Source organism: Polistes fuscatus, unplaced genomic scaffold (genome assembly GCF_010416935.1).
Source record: "Polistes fuscatus isolate 324 unplaced genomic scaffold, CU_Pfus_HIC Scaffold26, whole genome shotgun sequence".
Taxonomy (NCBI): domain Eukaryota; kingdom Metazoa; phylum Arthropoda; class Insecta; order Hymenoptera; family Vespidae; genus Polistes; species Polistes fuscatus.
The window spans coordinates 2,229,574-2,248,124 of NW_025113103.1; the positions used below are offsets into that span (position 1 = coordinate 2,229,574).

At 35.3% G+C, this 18,551-nt stretch overlaps 1 protein-coding gene across 1 annotated transcript in view; it reads right to left on the reverse strand.

Moving 5' to 3' along the window:
• Window positions 1-2,158: 2,158 nt before the first annotated feature.
• Window positions 2,159-18,551, reverse strand: part of LOC122518689 (Krueppel-like factor luna) — a gene marked incomplete at its 5' end in the record, with an annotated part of 45,935 nt that continues 29,542 nt past the window's right edge. Inside the window, one exon of the mRNA XM_043637721.1 lies at window positions 2,159-5,050. Coding sequence (XP_043493656.1) covers window positions 3,158-5,050 — 1,893 coding nt within the window. The remainder of the gene's footprint in view (window positions 5,051-18,551) is intronic.

An 18,551-nucleotide genomic window follows, 5' to 3' on the forward strand; every position in this document is an offset into this window, starting at 1 on the left:
TATAAATGGGAATGAATCGGGAAAAAGCACCCCAAACTTTAGAAATATATTCCACGTATATAAAAATAATTTAATACGTAATTTTAATACGATATTTATCTTCTTACAAAGCAAAACAATAATTAGAAACTAATTATGACACATCTTTGAAAGTTTATTTTTTAAAATAACACACGCGACGAGATTAGAACAATTTTTATGAAGAATTTTGTTATGCAGGTAATAAAACTTGTTAAAAATTCAATAACGCCAATCGAATTTTCTTGAAATTATTTTTACTGTATAGAATACAGTCCTAAAGTTTGATACGTTCATTCCGAGTCACCCTATATATATTATATACATATATCTGACTTTGTTTTAGATTTATATAGTTAAACTTGACAATAGAAAATATTTCTTTCTACAATTTTCATTAGAAATTCGATAAAAATCATGCTAAAGAGAAAAAGGATAAAGAGAGAGAGAGAGAGAGAGAGATATTAAAGATAAAGATAGAAAGATACAAAGAGAGAGAAAAAAGAATGAATTGTCATAATAACAATATCTCAGCGAAATCTTGGTCACGTCGAGTTTTCGTGTTGTTCACTCGTACATCCTTTTCTAACTAGCCAATCACCGTCACGCGAGTTATAACGACCAATCGCGTTGCAAGGTGATCAGCTGACAAAATGGCAAGCAGACGGTACTTTCTCATTAACGGCTAAATTAACTCGGCTCGGCTCGGCTCGGTTCGGCTCGGCTCGTTATTCGTCAAAACGGCTTAAACGGTAATTATAATTAGAAAAAATTCTCGATATACAAAAATACAGTTATACATACATAATAAATACATGCGCGTTATTTTATACGCGCGCGCGCATGCGCACACGCTACAACAGATCGGGTGTGTATTGGTCGAAAAAAGATTGGAAGGGGAAATGGTGAAGAGTGGGGGAAGGAAATGGTGGGGGCAAGGGTGTGTCGAAGTAATTCTTTTTCTTTTTCTCTGTGTTTTGTTAGATGTTTGTTTCTTTTTTCTCTTGTTGTTTTTTAGGTGTACGTTGCGTGTATATGAAAGTAACGTCTCGTATACGGGTGTTCGTAAAATGCGTGGGCGTGCGGATCGAATTATGGCAAGGTTGGACGACCAAGATTTTAGATGCGTAAAATCAATTATTCATTTTATGATATTTATATCCACGCGTTTACGAAGCAAAAATTCATTTAACGTGATAAAGTGAGAAAAAGAAATAAAGGAAGAAAGAAAGAAAGAAAGAAAGAAAGAAAGAGAAAGTAAGGAAGAATACGAGAATAGAATACGAGGTCAAAGAAACACGAGAATTATTTTCAAATTAGAACAAAATCAAGAAGAAAACCCACAAACATATCAAATGATTCGTTATATATCTTGGAATTCGTTTTATATGAACACAAAAAAGAAAAATAGAAACAACGTTATTTAACATATCAAAAAAATGATGCGAATTACTATTATTATTATATACTTACAAACGATTTCTTTTATTTACTTTTTTCTTTTTTCTTTTTCTTTTTCCTTTTCGTCTCCAATTTGTTGTTCGCCTAATTAATAATATTCATTTCTAATAACTATTCGCGAGATTTCAAGAGATATTCCCTCCCGTGTTACTTTTAACTCTTTTTTTGTTTTATTCTTTTCTTTTTTTTTCTTTTCTTTTTTTTATCTCAGAGAAGGGTATACTTCAGATTTAAAATCGTTAATTATTATAGATCATTTTTGTCATATTTTCTAACAACACGCTCGATTACGACAGTGGTCGCATTTACACATTACTTTCTTTCATTCTAGTTTTAGTTCTCTCGTACTTCGAGAAACCCCAAGCTCTCTCTCTTCGTAAGAATAATATAAAAAATACTATATTTCTCGGTAGTCATTACGGCAATATACGATAACGTTAACAAACATTGTAATAATTAACGCACGATAATATTAATAATATTAATAATAATAATTATAATTATAATTATAATTATAATGATAATGAGAACGATGATGATGATGATGATAATAATGATGATAATAATAGTAATAGTCATAGTAATATAATAATAATAATAATAATAATAATAATAATTACATACTAATTAACGTTATCTCTACATGTTTTTTTATATAACCTTTTAACTTGTAGTTTTCTCTCGTTCGGCAGGTACAATTCGTTAACTATCGATCATTATTTTGTAACCCTTCTCTTTGCCTCATTCATAATGATTTTTAATGTTGTTTAATTTAATGGAAACTCTCTTGAAAGTTCGGGAAGAGATTCGTTGTAAATCTCAAAATATATTTCCAATAACAAACGACTTAATGTGGGAATTAATTTATATAAAAATAAAAAATACATATCTCTATATGTAGGATATATATATCGTAGAAATGAAATCAAATATATATATTCATATATATATATTTTTTTTTCGTTCCTGTATCGAACAATGTAACGTTGAATTTGAAAAGGAATTAAATAAATCTCGAACGATTAGGAAAATAATTATTTTCTCGATTAGTTCTATACTAATCGTCGCGTTTGGCACAACACTCGAATTTTCGTCAAATAATCAGCTGTGCATTAAAAAAAAAAAGTGTATCGAATGTTTTCTTATACTTATAGGTTATGTCAAATCATTTAACGTCAGATTAAAAGACATATTTATAGTTTTTCCCCCGAATAACAATCTATCTCTAATTGATCGAGGAAAACGAGTTTTGGCACGTGTGTTGTAGTACGCTTTTCGATTGAATTACGCTTATAGGGAGAATTAGTATGATGATCGATCGAAGAGAAAAAGAGAGCGAGAGAGTCTTTTAGGTTAGGTTAGAATTTTCCTTCGATACGCGATCTATCGTGTACGAGGACAAAAAATAATTAAGGAAAGGGATAAAGGAAGGAAGGAAGAAAGAAAGAAAAAAGGGATAAAGGATTAGGGATAATACAGTCCGAGATAGGAGTGTTCTCCTTTTGTGTTATTTTCAACGTCGAGATTCGCGCTGACGACGACGCGAAGTTCCACGCTCGAGTTCACGAAAAGTTGTCGAGAAAGAATCAGCAAAGACGGAGGAACGTCCGCGAGTTCTTCGCGAGATCGGAGCTCGAGGTGATGATGAGAGGAACCAAGGTCGTCCAACGGCTCGTCGTCATTCGGTTTTGATGGGGGGCCCAGTGGAGGAAGGAGACGATGGCATGGGTTGTCCATAAGAGGTTGGACTACTGGCTCCATCGGATGGTAGCGAACCAGGTTCCGTTTTGGTCGTCCCACTTGCTCCCGAAGCTCTTCCTTGGCTTTCGAGGAACTTGTTGTGGGTCCTCTGATGCCTAGTGATCATGTCCCTGCGACATGCCGCGTAGGTACAGTCTGGACATTTGTAGGGTTTCTCGCCAGTGTGGGTTCGCTGATGAGTGCTGAGGTGATCGGACCTGCTGAACACCTGGTTGCATACTTTGCACGTGTACGGCTTTACGCCTGTATGCAACCTCATGTGTCTCGTCAACATATCGGACCTAGCGAAGCTCCTTTGGCAGACGTCGCAGAGATATGCCTTTGCCGAGGCGTCATGTGGGCCCTGTTTGCGATGCCTCGAGGCCATGTGTTTGGCCAGCCTGTCGTGAAGGCTAAACATCTGTCCGCATTCCGGACAGACGTAAGCTAAATCGGCACCGGGCGGCATCTCCTCGACCACCGGTGAAACTTCAAGGTTGTATCTCACGGCAACGCTCTCCTTCGTCGTCGGCGATGCGACGTCACCTCTGACGACCGGGACGCTCACGGAGCCCCTCGTCACGATGCCAGCCGGTAATAGTCGAAGTGCCGGAGGTCTGTTACCCCCCGCTGCTGCTGCTGCTGCCGCGGCCGCTGCAGCCGCGGCCGCCGCCGACGCCATTAAATTTTTCATCGAAAGATCCAACGGTAACTCCTGCGGACTCGTCGTCGTCGTGCTCGTCGTCGTCGTCGCCAACGTCGTCGTCGTCGTTTCGCTTTCCAACGAGCCGCCGCGCAGCGGATGACTTTGATTTACCATCAAGGACATCGAGGAGGACGTCGAGGCAGGTGGTATCCTCTGTTCCCAGCTGGACAACACATCGGTGTCCGAATGACTGCGTCCGCGAAATATATCCGGCAGGTATTTGGTGTGCATGTACTGTTCGAAGCTGTACGGCGTCAGTGGTGGTAGGGACAATGGTGTCAGCGGGGTCAACGGAGTCAGCGGCGTTAACGGCGACGTCGGTGAATGCAGCATCGAATTAGGGGACTGACTGCACTGCGCGCAGGCACAAGCACCGTTGTTCGGCTTGCCCGTTGTCGAAGAGGAACGATTCGACGCGGACGATTTCTGATTCGGGTTGTGCCGAGTTTTATTGTTGTACGGTAGGTTCCGGTTGTTATGATGACGGCTCCTGTGATGATGATTGTGATGGTGATGGTGGTTGTGATGATGACGATGATGATTTCGTTGATCCTCCCCTCCTTCGCCAACCGTTGTCGTTGTTGTCGTCATCGCCGTCGTGGTCGTCGCAGTCGCAGTCGTCGTATTCGTAGTCGTCGTCGTGGAGCTGGACATCGGATTTTCTTCCTCCTCCTCCCCTCCCGTTGGCGTTACGGGAGAATCCTCGTCCTTGAGCCTCAACGGTTGAATGTTCAAAGCTGACGGACTGTCGACGGCCGACCTCGAAGACGACCTCGGCGAACTGAACACGTCCTCCTCTTCTTCGGATGCTGGCCCGTTGCCCTCGAACCTCAGAACCTCCCCCTCCGACGGCGAACTCCGATGGGCTTGCAATATGTCGAGTACTTGGGCCAGTCGTTTCCTCTTTCTCGGATTTCTATGATTCCTATTAGCCGTCGCCGCCAGGGTATTATTGTTCGTACAGGAGGGCGGGGGCGGCTTTGCCGGACCCGGGGGCGCGGCTGCGGCGTCCTCCACGGCGCTCTCGGCCATAGTCATCGAGGATGCGCGGCACCCGCCGCCTGGGCCCCTTATGCCGCCTATTACACCCTCTGCTACAACCGTCGTACTACCTCCCACCTCGTCCTGCAACAAATCAACCAACAATTTCCAATTTATATAGATATTCAATATTTCTTTTTGCGTATCTATGCGCATGCAGTTGTTCAAAATGGGACTAAAAATGTCATCAAAAAGGTGGAACACTTTAAATTTCACCAAAGAGATATACAAATATTCATGTAATTTCAATAATTAGCCTATTTAATGTGTCCTCTTACATTTCTCTCTCAACGTTTTTAATTCAATTTTTGATCTAACCTATTTTACGACCCAACAAACAAAAAATAGACTCTCGTAACTGTTTGAATCTTTTTACTCATCCCCGGATTATACCGAGCTCGTTAAATGTTCACGCGAAGAGAATTGGATCGAGAACTGTTTTTTTCTATTTTCGTTAACGCTCTGTCAAAAATAAATCGATCGAAGTATTTCTCTCTAGATAGCATCAGGTATTCGATTCGATTCGATTCGATTGGATTAAAAATTGAGCTATTTTCTCGCGATTTGTCATGAAATAAAAGAAGGTATAACTAAATTCTAGTGAATTTTTGATTTTCCGTCACGATATTATATTTAATATCAACGAATCGAAAACGAGAGAACATAGATGTCGCTTTCATCGATACTAATTACAAGTTAACCTAAAAACCCGCAATAAAAATTAATATAAACACTACTTTTTCTATACGTATCTGCTTCGAAAAAGTTTTAGCGTCTTCATTTATCGAGACATCGAGTGTTCTATCATAAAATCGCGCGTTAAACGAATAGATAACAGTCACGAATGAATTTAAATTTTAGATTAGAAGTAACATCATATGGTGTGCAGCAAATCGACTAAGATCGCTACTCTGTAAATTGGATTCTAGTAACTTTTTGCCTAAGAAACTTTAATTCTCGTTTATTTGCTCCCACCAAAGTCATTAAAATCTTTCTCTCTTTCTCTAGTTAGACGTACGAAAATCTGCATATACGTGCAGTTAGTTTTTATAACAACAAGAAGAAAAAAATAGAAAATATATAAAAGTAACATGAATTTAATTAACATAAAGAAAATTATTTTCATAATACAAGAGAGCTATCGATTAGGCTGATTTTACAATGATCGTTATGTGTATCTTTTTATCCCTTTAAATCTTTCTTCCTTTCTTTTTTTTTTGCATTTAAGCAAAGAAAGCCGGCTCCCCCTTCTTTTTTACTTTCCCCTATCCCTCTCTATCTTTATTATTATTTTTTTTCTCCCTCTCTCTCTCTCTCTCTCGTCATACGATAGTCGTCCACAGAAAAAAAAAAAAAAGAGAGAGAAGCCTGCCGCCGCACGGTAAAAGAATCTCTCACGGAGAGAAAGGGCTCCGATGATCGGTCGTAAAACGTAAAGGGGACTCGTAAACGGAGTGAAAAGATGTCAGAACGTAAAAGCCGAGAACAGGTCCCCAAGGAGAAAAAAGGTGTGGGCGTACTTGGCTCATTCCTCCCCCTCTTTCCTTTCCCCTTTCCCCTTCAGTCCGTCGTCATCGTTGTCGTCATCAACTACGTCGTCATCGTTATTTACCCCTTTTTACTGCGATATTTTTAATCACTTGGATTTTTCTCTTTTTCTTTTTTCTCAACAATCCTATCAACTTTAAAACAAAAGTATTAGAAATATTGTTTGCCAACAACAACAACAACAACAAATATATAAAATTAATTTGCTAATTGTAAATATTAAAAACACACTGGACATTTTTATCTATGTACCCTAATTCTCAAGGTGGGGGGAGAGAAAAAAAATGAATGTTAAGAAGCTCGAAGAAAAATGATCCCACGAGTTTAAAGATGAATCTCGGATCGAGATCATCGAATACATCGGTCAGAACGATGAGACTCGACGTGGTGGTCGAGGACGAAACGTCGATCTAAGGAAAGGGGGAACGGGGGAACGGGGGGAACAGGGGGGAAAGGATTCTGCAAGGTAGCAGAAGCGAGGAGAGGATCATCCGTGAAGAATTCCTTGGCAAGGAATGCCCCGAAGGAGGCACCTGTAACCACGACTCGACTTGAGAGGAAATACAGAACAGGTTGAGACGTGGGCGTGGGTGGAACGCTTGATCTTTCTCCCGCACGATCTACCGATATATACCGGGTGTACCGTATAAAATCCAGCGATGGGTTTAACACGACTCTGATACTTTTTGTTCGATACACTTTAACGAATTTTATACTTTAAAATACGTACGAATGAATAATAATAATTATAATAATAATAAAATTAAATTATAAATAATGATATGTGTGTTTAATAATATATTTTAAAATGTACATTATATATATTATATATTTTTTAATGTATATAATATTTATTATATTTTGCATATATAATATTTATTATATTTTATATATAATTATTAATATATTTTTAAATATATAATTCTTTAATTCCCATTTATTGTTAGATAAATTCGAATAAAGTTTTATTTGATCTAATCGTAAATGTATCTCGTATCTTTTACTACTACTTTCAGATCTATCTACCATTCCTCCCTTTCGGAAGGAAAGAGAGTACTCTCTCTGGCCCTTTAGGGCAGACGAGCTATCCCCCTACTCACTCAGTGGCGGTGAAGCTACGGCAAACTGCTACCAAAAAACCAGACGGGCTACCGAAGAGAAATCGATGCCTCTTCTCTCCTCTCCTCTCCTCTTCTCTTCTTCTTTTCTCTTCTTTTCTTTTCTTTTATCTTCTTTTCTTTCGTACTATAGGATACGACGACTTTTAGATGATAAAGGATCGCTGAGAATCTTCTTTTTCGTACCGAGAAGGTCTTTCGCATCGATTCGTGTTTTTTTTTTGGTGTCTTCTTTTAACCCTTTCAATGCTGAACACTTTTAACCGAAGTGTTTTTTATATACGAAATAGTTTATCATTAACGGTGACTGTTTTTAATATTGATTAATAATAAATTAAACTGTTTGTTCGTTTGTTAATATAATTTTCGAAACAATAATCAAACTAATATATGAGTTTAACTGATGATTGTTTATGAAACGAATAGAATAACGAAAACATTTCGGACGAATTAATTAAAAAGCTTTAAAGAAATTACGCGAATGTAAAATTAGATGTAATCAAACTTCTACACCATGGAATAAAATTTAAAATAAACGACCATGGTATTATCGGCGAAGTTAAACGAACCTCTATCAGAGTACAAGTATAATAATTGTGTATATAATATGCGTGTGTGTAGGTAAGAGTGTACGTACGTCGCGCGACAGATTTTATCGTCGTCCGGAAAATTATGGTTTATCGGTATAGTGATTAATGACTATTCATTGGATATTGGACGGCAATTAAACGCTCGGTGATTTGTATTCTAAAAGAGACGAGACGAGAAGAGAAGAGAAGAAGACAAAATAAATAAAAAAATAATAAAAATATATCGAGAGTGATTAGAACGTATCACGATCGTTAAACAAAACTAGATTTTCATTGAAGAATCTATTCGATCTTATCTACATTTATCTCTCACCCCTCCCCCGTACTTGTTCATTGTCCATCCATATACGAATTATTTCAAAATCCACCCCCCTCATCCTCCCAATCCCTTGTTTAGTTTCAAACGAAAAGTAAAACGTATAAAACGTATCTTAGAATTAGTTCTCGAAACGAGATAGTTATCTGATTGGAGAATCTCGTTGGTAAGATAAGCAGAGAGTTACTCGTTCGATCCAAGTAGAAATCATCTTTTTCTTTTAAACTCAGCTCAACTCGGTCCGATAATTAAACTTCTCGCGATTTTACCGTCACCGTCGTCGTCGTCGTCGTTCCTCGCGCGTCATTGCCTTTTTATGGCTTGTTGCACCTTGCGTTAGTCACCCCCTTCCCCCTCCCTTTCTTCCCCCTCCTTCTTCTTCTTCTCTTCTTCCTCCCACTTCGAGTAAAAGGGGGAGCGTGAGTGTAAAACTGGCGAAGAATCATTAACGAGCAACCACCAACTTTAACCATCGCAAACACCACCACCACCACCATAACCACCACCATAACCACAACCACCAGCACCGTCAGTGATGCTCGATAGAATTCAAAAAGAGCATAAGAGGGAACACCTGAAAGTTATATACGAGCGTACACCAACTTGACTGGCGCGTTTACATGAAAACCTCCTCCCCCTACACCCCCCTACTACTCCTTCACCTCATCCTCCTACTCCTCCTACTCTCCTCTTTCTCATCCTCACTCTCGTTCTACTCTTTTTTCTTCGTTCTCGTCCTCGTCCTCGTCTACTACTTCGTTTTCTTATTTTTCTTCTTGCCCTCACCTAAGAAGTCACCTGTACCGGCTGTGAAAGCGATTAAGGCACCGACACAAACACGTACACACCGATAAAGCTTCTTTCTTTTTTTTTTTCCTTTCCTTTTTCTTTCTCTCTATCTTTCTTTTAAGAAATTAAATAGCTTTTTTCTCATTATACCCAATTTCTACCCTTTTTCTCAACGTCAGCGTCAACAGGTGCGAACTTTTCAATAATTTTCCCCTATTTCGTCGTGCAAGACCACCACCATCATTATGATGTTTAAGAAAAATCATACCACGATTGTACAAATTGTTTTTTACACAGTTTTCTACGAATATTTGAATTATTTTTCCTCGTTAAATGAATGAATAATCAATCGTTTCTAATATCATTAACACTTATTATCGATAAAATAAACGATAAAAAAAAAAGAAAAAGAGGCAGAAAAATCTAAACACAAATAAATATAAATGTTCGAAACGTGATCGATATAAAATAATGATTTCATTCGATTGTTAAAAAACATTGCATTGTATATTCGATTTATGACAATAAACGGTTGTGACGATAATTAAAACGAGTTGTACCCAACACATAAATCGATCGTTCTGATAATTCAATGGAAATATCAATCCATACGATTAGACTAATTCGCTTTAATTACACTAACCTATCGATTATGTACCAATCGGTATGTACGCGACGACACTCGGTGATTAATAAAAAGGAAACAATAAATTAAACTAAAAAAAAACCCACACACATACACACACACACACAAAGAGATATGCACACGTACAACCATTGTAAAAGTATCCGAGACAGATTTTTTTTCTTCAACATTAGTGGCGGGAAGAGGAGTGGGGGGAGAGCGAGGGGTGGGGATTCCAGAAACGACATCTCGTTTTATCCAATAAACAACAGGTTGGTGTCTAACGTTTGCCCTTGTTGCTATCGCAATCTTTAATTTATTATTAATTATTTACGTACGTCAGGACGTTTAAAATATTCTTTTTACTGATATAAAGAGGCGCGTCAACACGATCGTATATCTCTCTCTCTCTCTCTCTATGAATAATGAGAGAGAGAGAGATATGTAATCGAACGATTGAATTTCGATTTGATCATTAATATTAAATGTATTAACAATGAATAACATAGATTACGCGTGTAGAGAAGAAGTTGTGATAAAAATTGACATCCACGATGAGAAAAAAGTCATTTGAAGTATTGCGAATTGAAACGCGTAAGTTAGTTGTTTATCGATCCTTAACAATTTAGTTTGATTATGTTTTTACCCAACCGGGGGAAAGAGGGGAAGGTGAAGGGAACCTTTGCAATTATTTTCGAACAAAATGACTAGGGGGATTCCTTTTCTAGCTTTTTTTCTATTTAGTTGGAAGAAAAACTCTGTCATCGTCTATAGTTATATATTATTATTATTGTTATTATTATTATTATAACACCTGTTAACGTATATTGCGGTTTATTTTGCATTGCTGTGTCTCGTAATTGCATCGAAAGAGAAGCAGCAGTAGCTGCAACCACCCAATGGGCACACACCACTGCACTGCAGGAGAACTGCAGATTCCGAAATTTAGTTGCGCAGAGTCGAGTTTCTATGTATATATATGTACACACACACACACACACATATATATATATATATATATACATAAGCATGAGAAGTATATAACAGATATGCTCGTTCCTATTCCTTTCTTTCTTTCTCTCGTGTTGCTGCATCGTACACGGGTTGCATCGAATGAATGCAACGCTCGCGCAAATGAGCCGCAAATAAATACTACGTGGAAAGCATTGATCGTACAGAAGAGAAAAGAAAAGAGAAAGAAAAAATAGAGAGAGAGAGAGAGAGAAAGAGAAAGATAGAGAGAGAAGGAAAAGAATAGTGTGTACTAAGTAAAATGAATACGTTAAGTAGCTTTTGTAGACAATAAATTTGATTGAATATTTTGAAATTAAAGTTTTAAAAGGTGCTAATGATATATATATATTATACTATTATATATTATATTACTATATATTATATTATATTATGTTATATATACATATTATACTACTATATATTATATTTTATATTATCTTATCTTTTGTAGACAATAAATTTGATTGAATATTTTAAAATTAAAGTTTTAAAAGGTGCTAATGATATATATATTATACTATTATATATATTATATTACTATACATTATATTATGTTATATATAACATGTTATATATATTATTATAAATAATTTTAATAATATAATATAATATTATATATTATTTCGAATAAATAATAAATCTAATAAATAACTTTCTTTTCACGTGTCTTGGATAAGATCGTGTAATACGAATAGAACGAAGTATTGGTAGCACTCGTCAAGGAGAGATATCAAATTCTGTATTCCTTCGGAACGGACACTACGTACAACTGACCGATGTAAAAAAAGAAAAAGAAAAAAAAAGAAAGAGAGTTTCGATTTATTCACGGATAGGGACGACCTTCCGTGGAATTTCAAATCGTCGCACGCAGAGAGACACGTACATACTCTTAACGCACCTACTTAAATCGTACATCTACTTATATATACACATATATATACATACATACGTGTGACACGTCGAACGTGTACACTCACACACTCAAATACTTAAACACACTTACACACAGACAAACGGGGAAGAAGTACACGAATGTTGGAAAAGAAGAAACTGCCTTCTCTCGAAGGCAGCACTCGTACGACGAACGTTATCGCGTAATTGCGGGTTAATTCGAAGCTGACAGGCGACAGTGTACAAGGCGTGGGCGATTCCTTAAGCCTGTCTCATTTTGTCGCCCTCGAACTCGGCACGCAAGCGTTTAAACTTTTAAACTGTCTCTCTCTCTCTATCTCTTTCTCACTTCTGGTCGAAGAAAAAGAAAAATAAAAAGAAAAGATCGAGTGTACAAGAAGAAGAAGAAGAAGAAGAAGACTAGTCTACTCTAACATATTTTCTCAGAATCTCTGCTAAGATTATTCTTCTCTCAACACACTCACACTCATACGCACATACATACACACATTTAACACTTGCTCGTTTTATTATTCGCGTGAGTTTAATCGCAACTAGGAAAAATCACCAAAGTTAACTCTCTACGATAGTTTTTAACTGTTATGTGTGTTCATCTTGAACTTTCTCACTAATTCTCTCTCTCTTTCTCTCTTTTTCTCTTTCTCTTTATCTGTTTTTCGTTCTCATTTTATCTTTTTCTCTTTTCGTCATCGATGGCCGAGATTATCGAGGTGTTAATGCGTCTACGAGTTAACGTCTGTCCTCGGTACGCGAGTTTATATCGAGGTTTGCATTGAGTCATTTAGATACGTTTTAACATCAAACAAATCCAAGAAAGATATTTTTAATCAGTCGACTTATAATAAATAAATGTATAATAAAAATTAAAGATAAAAAGTTAAATGAGATTAACAATGGATACGCGTACATTTATCACTTATTCGTTCATTATATTATACTAATTAAAACGATAATTACTTATCGACCATGAGACTAAATAATACGAACGATAAGTAGATCTAGGTAATTGAAAAAATAATATATATAAATAATAATAAAAAATTATATATTAAGATTATAAAAATTAAAAAAATAATATTATTATACATATATATAATTAAATTAATAAATTAAGTAAATTATTATATTAATAAATTAAAAAAATAATATTATACGTATACACATTTATATTTGATATCAAGTATTTTTTTTTCTAGAATTTCTTTCCTTAATTTCTTTGAACGCACGTCAAACGTTAACGTCGGCACGTTTTGCTAGCCGTCCGATACGCGTTCGACCGATCGATTCGATCTAATTCGATTCGATTCTATTCGATTATGTAATCTTATCGGCGAGAAGTTGGAATACGGATATAGTGGGTGTCACGAAACTCGAATACGATACTTTACAACGTTTGCCATTCCCAATTACGTCTGTCCAACCGACAACTATAATACTTGTTTATCCGTCTACCACCCATTCGTTTGTTCTCATTCGTTAATAAGTACATTTATATATTTCCTAGATAAATCGATTCGTAAAACTTTTTTTTCTACCAATCTCCCGTACTCGATCTATTATCCAAACGTATTTGGGTTAGTAGGGTGTATACCACGAATGAAAACTTGCAAAGTAATGAACTGTCCTACCTGAGATATCTGAAAACCTCTTTAATCACTCTGCAAAAAGTATTAGATACTTTTTTTTCTTTCTTTTCTCTAATCCACCTGATTTGATGCGGTGGTGGTGGTTGGTATCTGTTTAAAACACGATGAGCTAGAAAAATCCTATGAAATACCCATCCTACATTTTCTATTTCCTTTTTCTTTACCTTCATATTCCATCCTATCATCATCATAATCATCATAATCATCATAATCATCATCATCCTTGCCCTTTTTCCTATAGACTTTTGCATCAGTTTCCTCTAATCGATGTTAAAAGCCAAGGAAGAAAAGGTTCTACCAATGTTGCTTTGTTCAGACGATGATGCAGAACGAAGATGAACGTCAATGTAGAAAGAGATATAAAGAGAAAGAGAGTAAAATAAAGGAGAGAAAAGATCTACGTTGGATAGGATGGGATGGTCAGGTATAGAAAACCCCCATGCCTTAATAGAAACACCCACGCACTTCTCATTATGCGAATATCGTAAACATTCCCCTCATATACGCGAACGTTGCGATCAAACCGTATGCAAATATCACCAGCCGTTCTCTTTCTCTATCCTTCCCTTTCCCTTTCCCTTTTTTCCCTCTCTCTCTCTCTCTCTTTTTTTCTTTTTCTTACCTTATTCGTTCTTTCGAGAACAGTTTGCACGCTATCCCGTAAAGCAGTCCTTAGCGATTTGCTACCATTTCTTTTCTTCCTTCGAATTACACGTTTTAAATGTATACACAAACCACCCACCCACCCACCTACCCTCGATTTCTTTCCTTATATTCTTTTTTCAAACAACCTCAGACGAATTTTAATGAGGGACTAACGTTCAAAATAATCTCGTGAGTTGGTATAACTTGTGTCACACACACACATACACACACGTAGAATGTTTTATTTGTTGTTTGTAAAAGTATAGTTATGTTTCAGTTTCTTTTTAACATATTTCAAATAAATAAAAACATAAAAATGATTGGTTATAACAGTGTATGAATCTCATCATAGTGTTTAACGTGAATAAACATTAAATCTTTGCAAATATTTTATTCTAAGGTTTGTTTGTGTGCTGCAGTGGCATTTTAATATAGATACACACACACACAGGCTGTGAAAACATTGAACATTCTTAAAGATTCGACTCATTGACGCCGTTATATTTCATCGTGTGTTTCTTTCTTTCTCTCATTCTCTATCTATTTCTCCCCATGTATTTTTCCTTTTTCCCATTCGTTGTTATTTATTTGTACCTTTGACCGCTCGGTACGTAACACACCACCCACGAGTAGAATAATGACTCATTTTGCAGTTATTTAGAAAGATAAGATAATGTTCATAATTTGCTTGATGGTATTAAGGATAATAAATATCTTTCATTGTACGTAAGTTATATTCTGAAGAAAATGATTAGATATTTTGAAGTTAATAATTATGACTCATGTGTATAAACTATTAGTATGAAACAAATAGAAAATCGAGAAAAGATAATTATATTATACAGATACATATATATATTTAAATTAATATTACCAATAAAAATAATTCATTTATGCAGTTTATAATACGATTAACATTACATTATTACATGTTTTTTACATATTAATATATATAATAATTATATTATATATATATTATTATTAATAATTTATATATAGTTTAATTTTAATTTAATTATTAAACATTACATATAGTATAATTATTATATATAATTATATATATATATAATTAAATAAATATAAATTAAAATAATAATATAATTGTATTATATTATAATTAACAATTTCTAACACAATAAACACACTTTTAGTACCATCCTTCTTTCTACTTTTTACTTCGGAAAAAAAAACGGGAAACAACGATTTAGTTGCATCCGCTGCAAGTAATAGACGTCACCCATATTTGTACGATGGGTAAAAAAAAGGAGACTAAAAAAAAGAGAGAGAGAGGGAGAGAGGGAGAAAGAAAGGGGGGAAAGAAAAAGAGAAACAAAATGGTATACTTTGTCTGAGAATGTATTTCCACCCGCACCGAGGAACGCTAATAAAAGACGAAGAAAAAGAAAAAGAAGAAGAAGAAGAAGAATAAAATGAACCAAAAAAAGAAAAAAAAAAAGAAAGAAAAAGAGAAAAAGAATATGTAGAAGGTAGATCACGAAAGAAAGAATGAAAGAAAGAAAATATAAGCGAGAAAGATAGAATAGGGCAGTAATAAGGCGGCACAGATGATGAGTGGCCGACGTAAATTAGCCGGCACGTAAATTAACCACCACCCCCGACGAAGAAAAGGCAACAGAGAACCGACCAGCACTGGTGGTGAACGACGACGACAACAACTACGACGATGATGACGAACACCAACACTAACACCAACACGAACACGAACACAAACACGAAGAAAAGATACGTGGATGTTGGAATATAACAACGACCATTGGCTCGTGTATGCAACTAGAAAGTGTGTGTGTGTGTGTGGTCAAAAGAAAAAGAAAGAAAAATAAAGAAAACTTAAAAGAGAGAAAGAAAGAGAGAGTCGTAGATGCCGACGGAAAGGTCTCCGGTAAAAAGTCCCTTCCTCTCTTTCTCTCTCTCTCTCTCTTGTGAGAGTCGCCCTCGGGGCCCTTAATGAACGTCGCGTGCCGCGCGCGAGCAGTGCACCCGTCGCAAGGTGCATCCCGAGCGTTAAAATCGTTCTCCGCCCTTACACCCATAGACGAATACCTTTTTCCCTTAGAACAGAAAATGTTTCCCTTTTTAATCAATTGTTATGTTTATTCTTCAATTACATTTCTTTCTTTCTTTTTTATATTTTCTTCAATAATATCTAACATCTTTTGCATCTTTCTCAAATGTTTTTAAGTATTTTATTATTATTATTATTATTATTATCATCATCACATCATTTAAATCGACGCTAGAACACAAATTTCTTACAATCGTTTAAATAGTTTAATAAATTTCTAAAATTTACGAGTTTATTATTATTATCATTATTATTATTATTATTATTATTGGAATCTTCAAGCATTATTGCTGTTACAAGACGAAATGCATTTTTATTTACGAGTATATATTATATATTCTTGTTCAATAGCTTATCGTAAAAATTAATGATTATTTTTATATCCGAAAATCGATATCGTAAAGATAAATTTCTTTCTGACCTGTACACACATATATATACATATATATAATAATAATGTAATGTAAGACACAGAATGCATAAGAACGGTAGGATGGTTTTAATAAAGTGCTCCTCTCCCGTTGGTGGATTGTTTATGCATAAAACTCGTCGGTGGAACGAGTTTGGTGAGTGGCTCGCGTCGATCCTGTTGCTTATAGTATGTAATGAGACTTACATTAGTTTAGATACGCGTAACCAAGTATATCAGCTTGCTCTTTAAGAGCCCGCGAGCCCTCTCCTATCGTCAGGTATTCTACCTTGATAAACGACAGCTCGTAATACCCCCTTCATCTTTCTTGTTTTATTATATGTTTTATATGTACGTATATATATATATACGTGAAAAATTTTCCTTTTACTATTCGATACGAAGATACCCGAAGTCGTTACGCAATGTTCATCGTTGACATTGCATTAAATTTCAAGATCTGCTTATGAACATGAAAGATTCTTATCAAGAAAGAGAGATACACGTTAAATAAATACACTGTAAATATTTATTTTAAACGTTCAATCGATCTTTATCGTAGAAATATATATTTTTGTTAATAATAATATTAATAATGTGTTTTATATATCGATTTAATTGTATAGTTATTCGATATATTTCATTCATAAAACAAATCTACATTGAACGAATACTTTCTCTTGTGTACACGTGTATATAAAAAGTATGTAAGATTCGTGAAAAAATTGGGCCGTTGGAGACTGACTGGAGGACCGGGATTCGAACCCGGATTTTCCGCTTTCCGGGCGACTGACTGCTCTTTAACCAATTGAGCTATCCAGTGCCCACCGTTCAATCTCTTCACGAATGCCTATTTAAGTGATTGTCTTAAAAGTACTCGCATCCCACAAGTATATATAATATTTATAATATTTATAATATTTATAAGAAATTTGTGTAATGTTAGAAATTGTACGCAATCAAAAAATGGCGAGGATAATAATTTAAATAATAATTAATTCTACAATCGAGTAGTAGTAGTAGTAGTGTAAAACAAAAAATGAAATACGTACGTGTGAGAGAAAAGTATAAAAATAATGAAACAACTCTACGTGATAATCCGTCAATTTGGTATTACTTCCTCGTGCGTCATTGATCGCAGCTTATGGCATATCTGTTAAGTTTATTATGCGAATTTTATCAAGTCCGTTTAGATTCCTGCGTGACTCTACTCGATTACTCGGATTGCGTGCGTGCGTCTGTGTTGCGAACGTTTCGAAATTCATATTTCGAAGAGTCGCACGAACGATGCGTAAAAATCTTACAATAAATTCCTTTTTTTTTTTCTTACCTTTCATTCTTTTTGTTTACGCATTCTTATAATTCGATGTCATATCGACCCAAACTTATTTCTTTTTTTTTTATAATACGTATTTCATCGTATACGATAAATTATTATTATTACAAACAGAACGATACTTCAATCGAAGGCCGATTATCAACACGAATACGATTTAAAAAAAAATGAATTTATTATTTATACATAATATATTCATTTACATATACGAATGTATATTTAAATAATTAAACTAAACGATAATAAATCGTTCCAACACGTGTACGAAAATAAAATCGATGACATTTATTGAAAACATAGATCTTTCAATATTACACAAAAATAAGATACAAGTATCTAAATTCAAACAAATTAAATGAAATAAAAAGTTAAGATACGAATGGGAAAGAATAAAAAAAATAATAATAAAAATTGATTGATTCCTCGATTTTTTTCTCAGGAAAATATTAAAAATAAAATAACGCGAAGGGGATTCAAATAAAAAGCACAAAATTGAAATCAAGTTTTTCCTCCTAGCAGAAAGAAAGAAAGGAAAAAAAAATGAAATAAAAGTT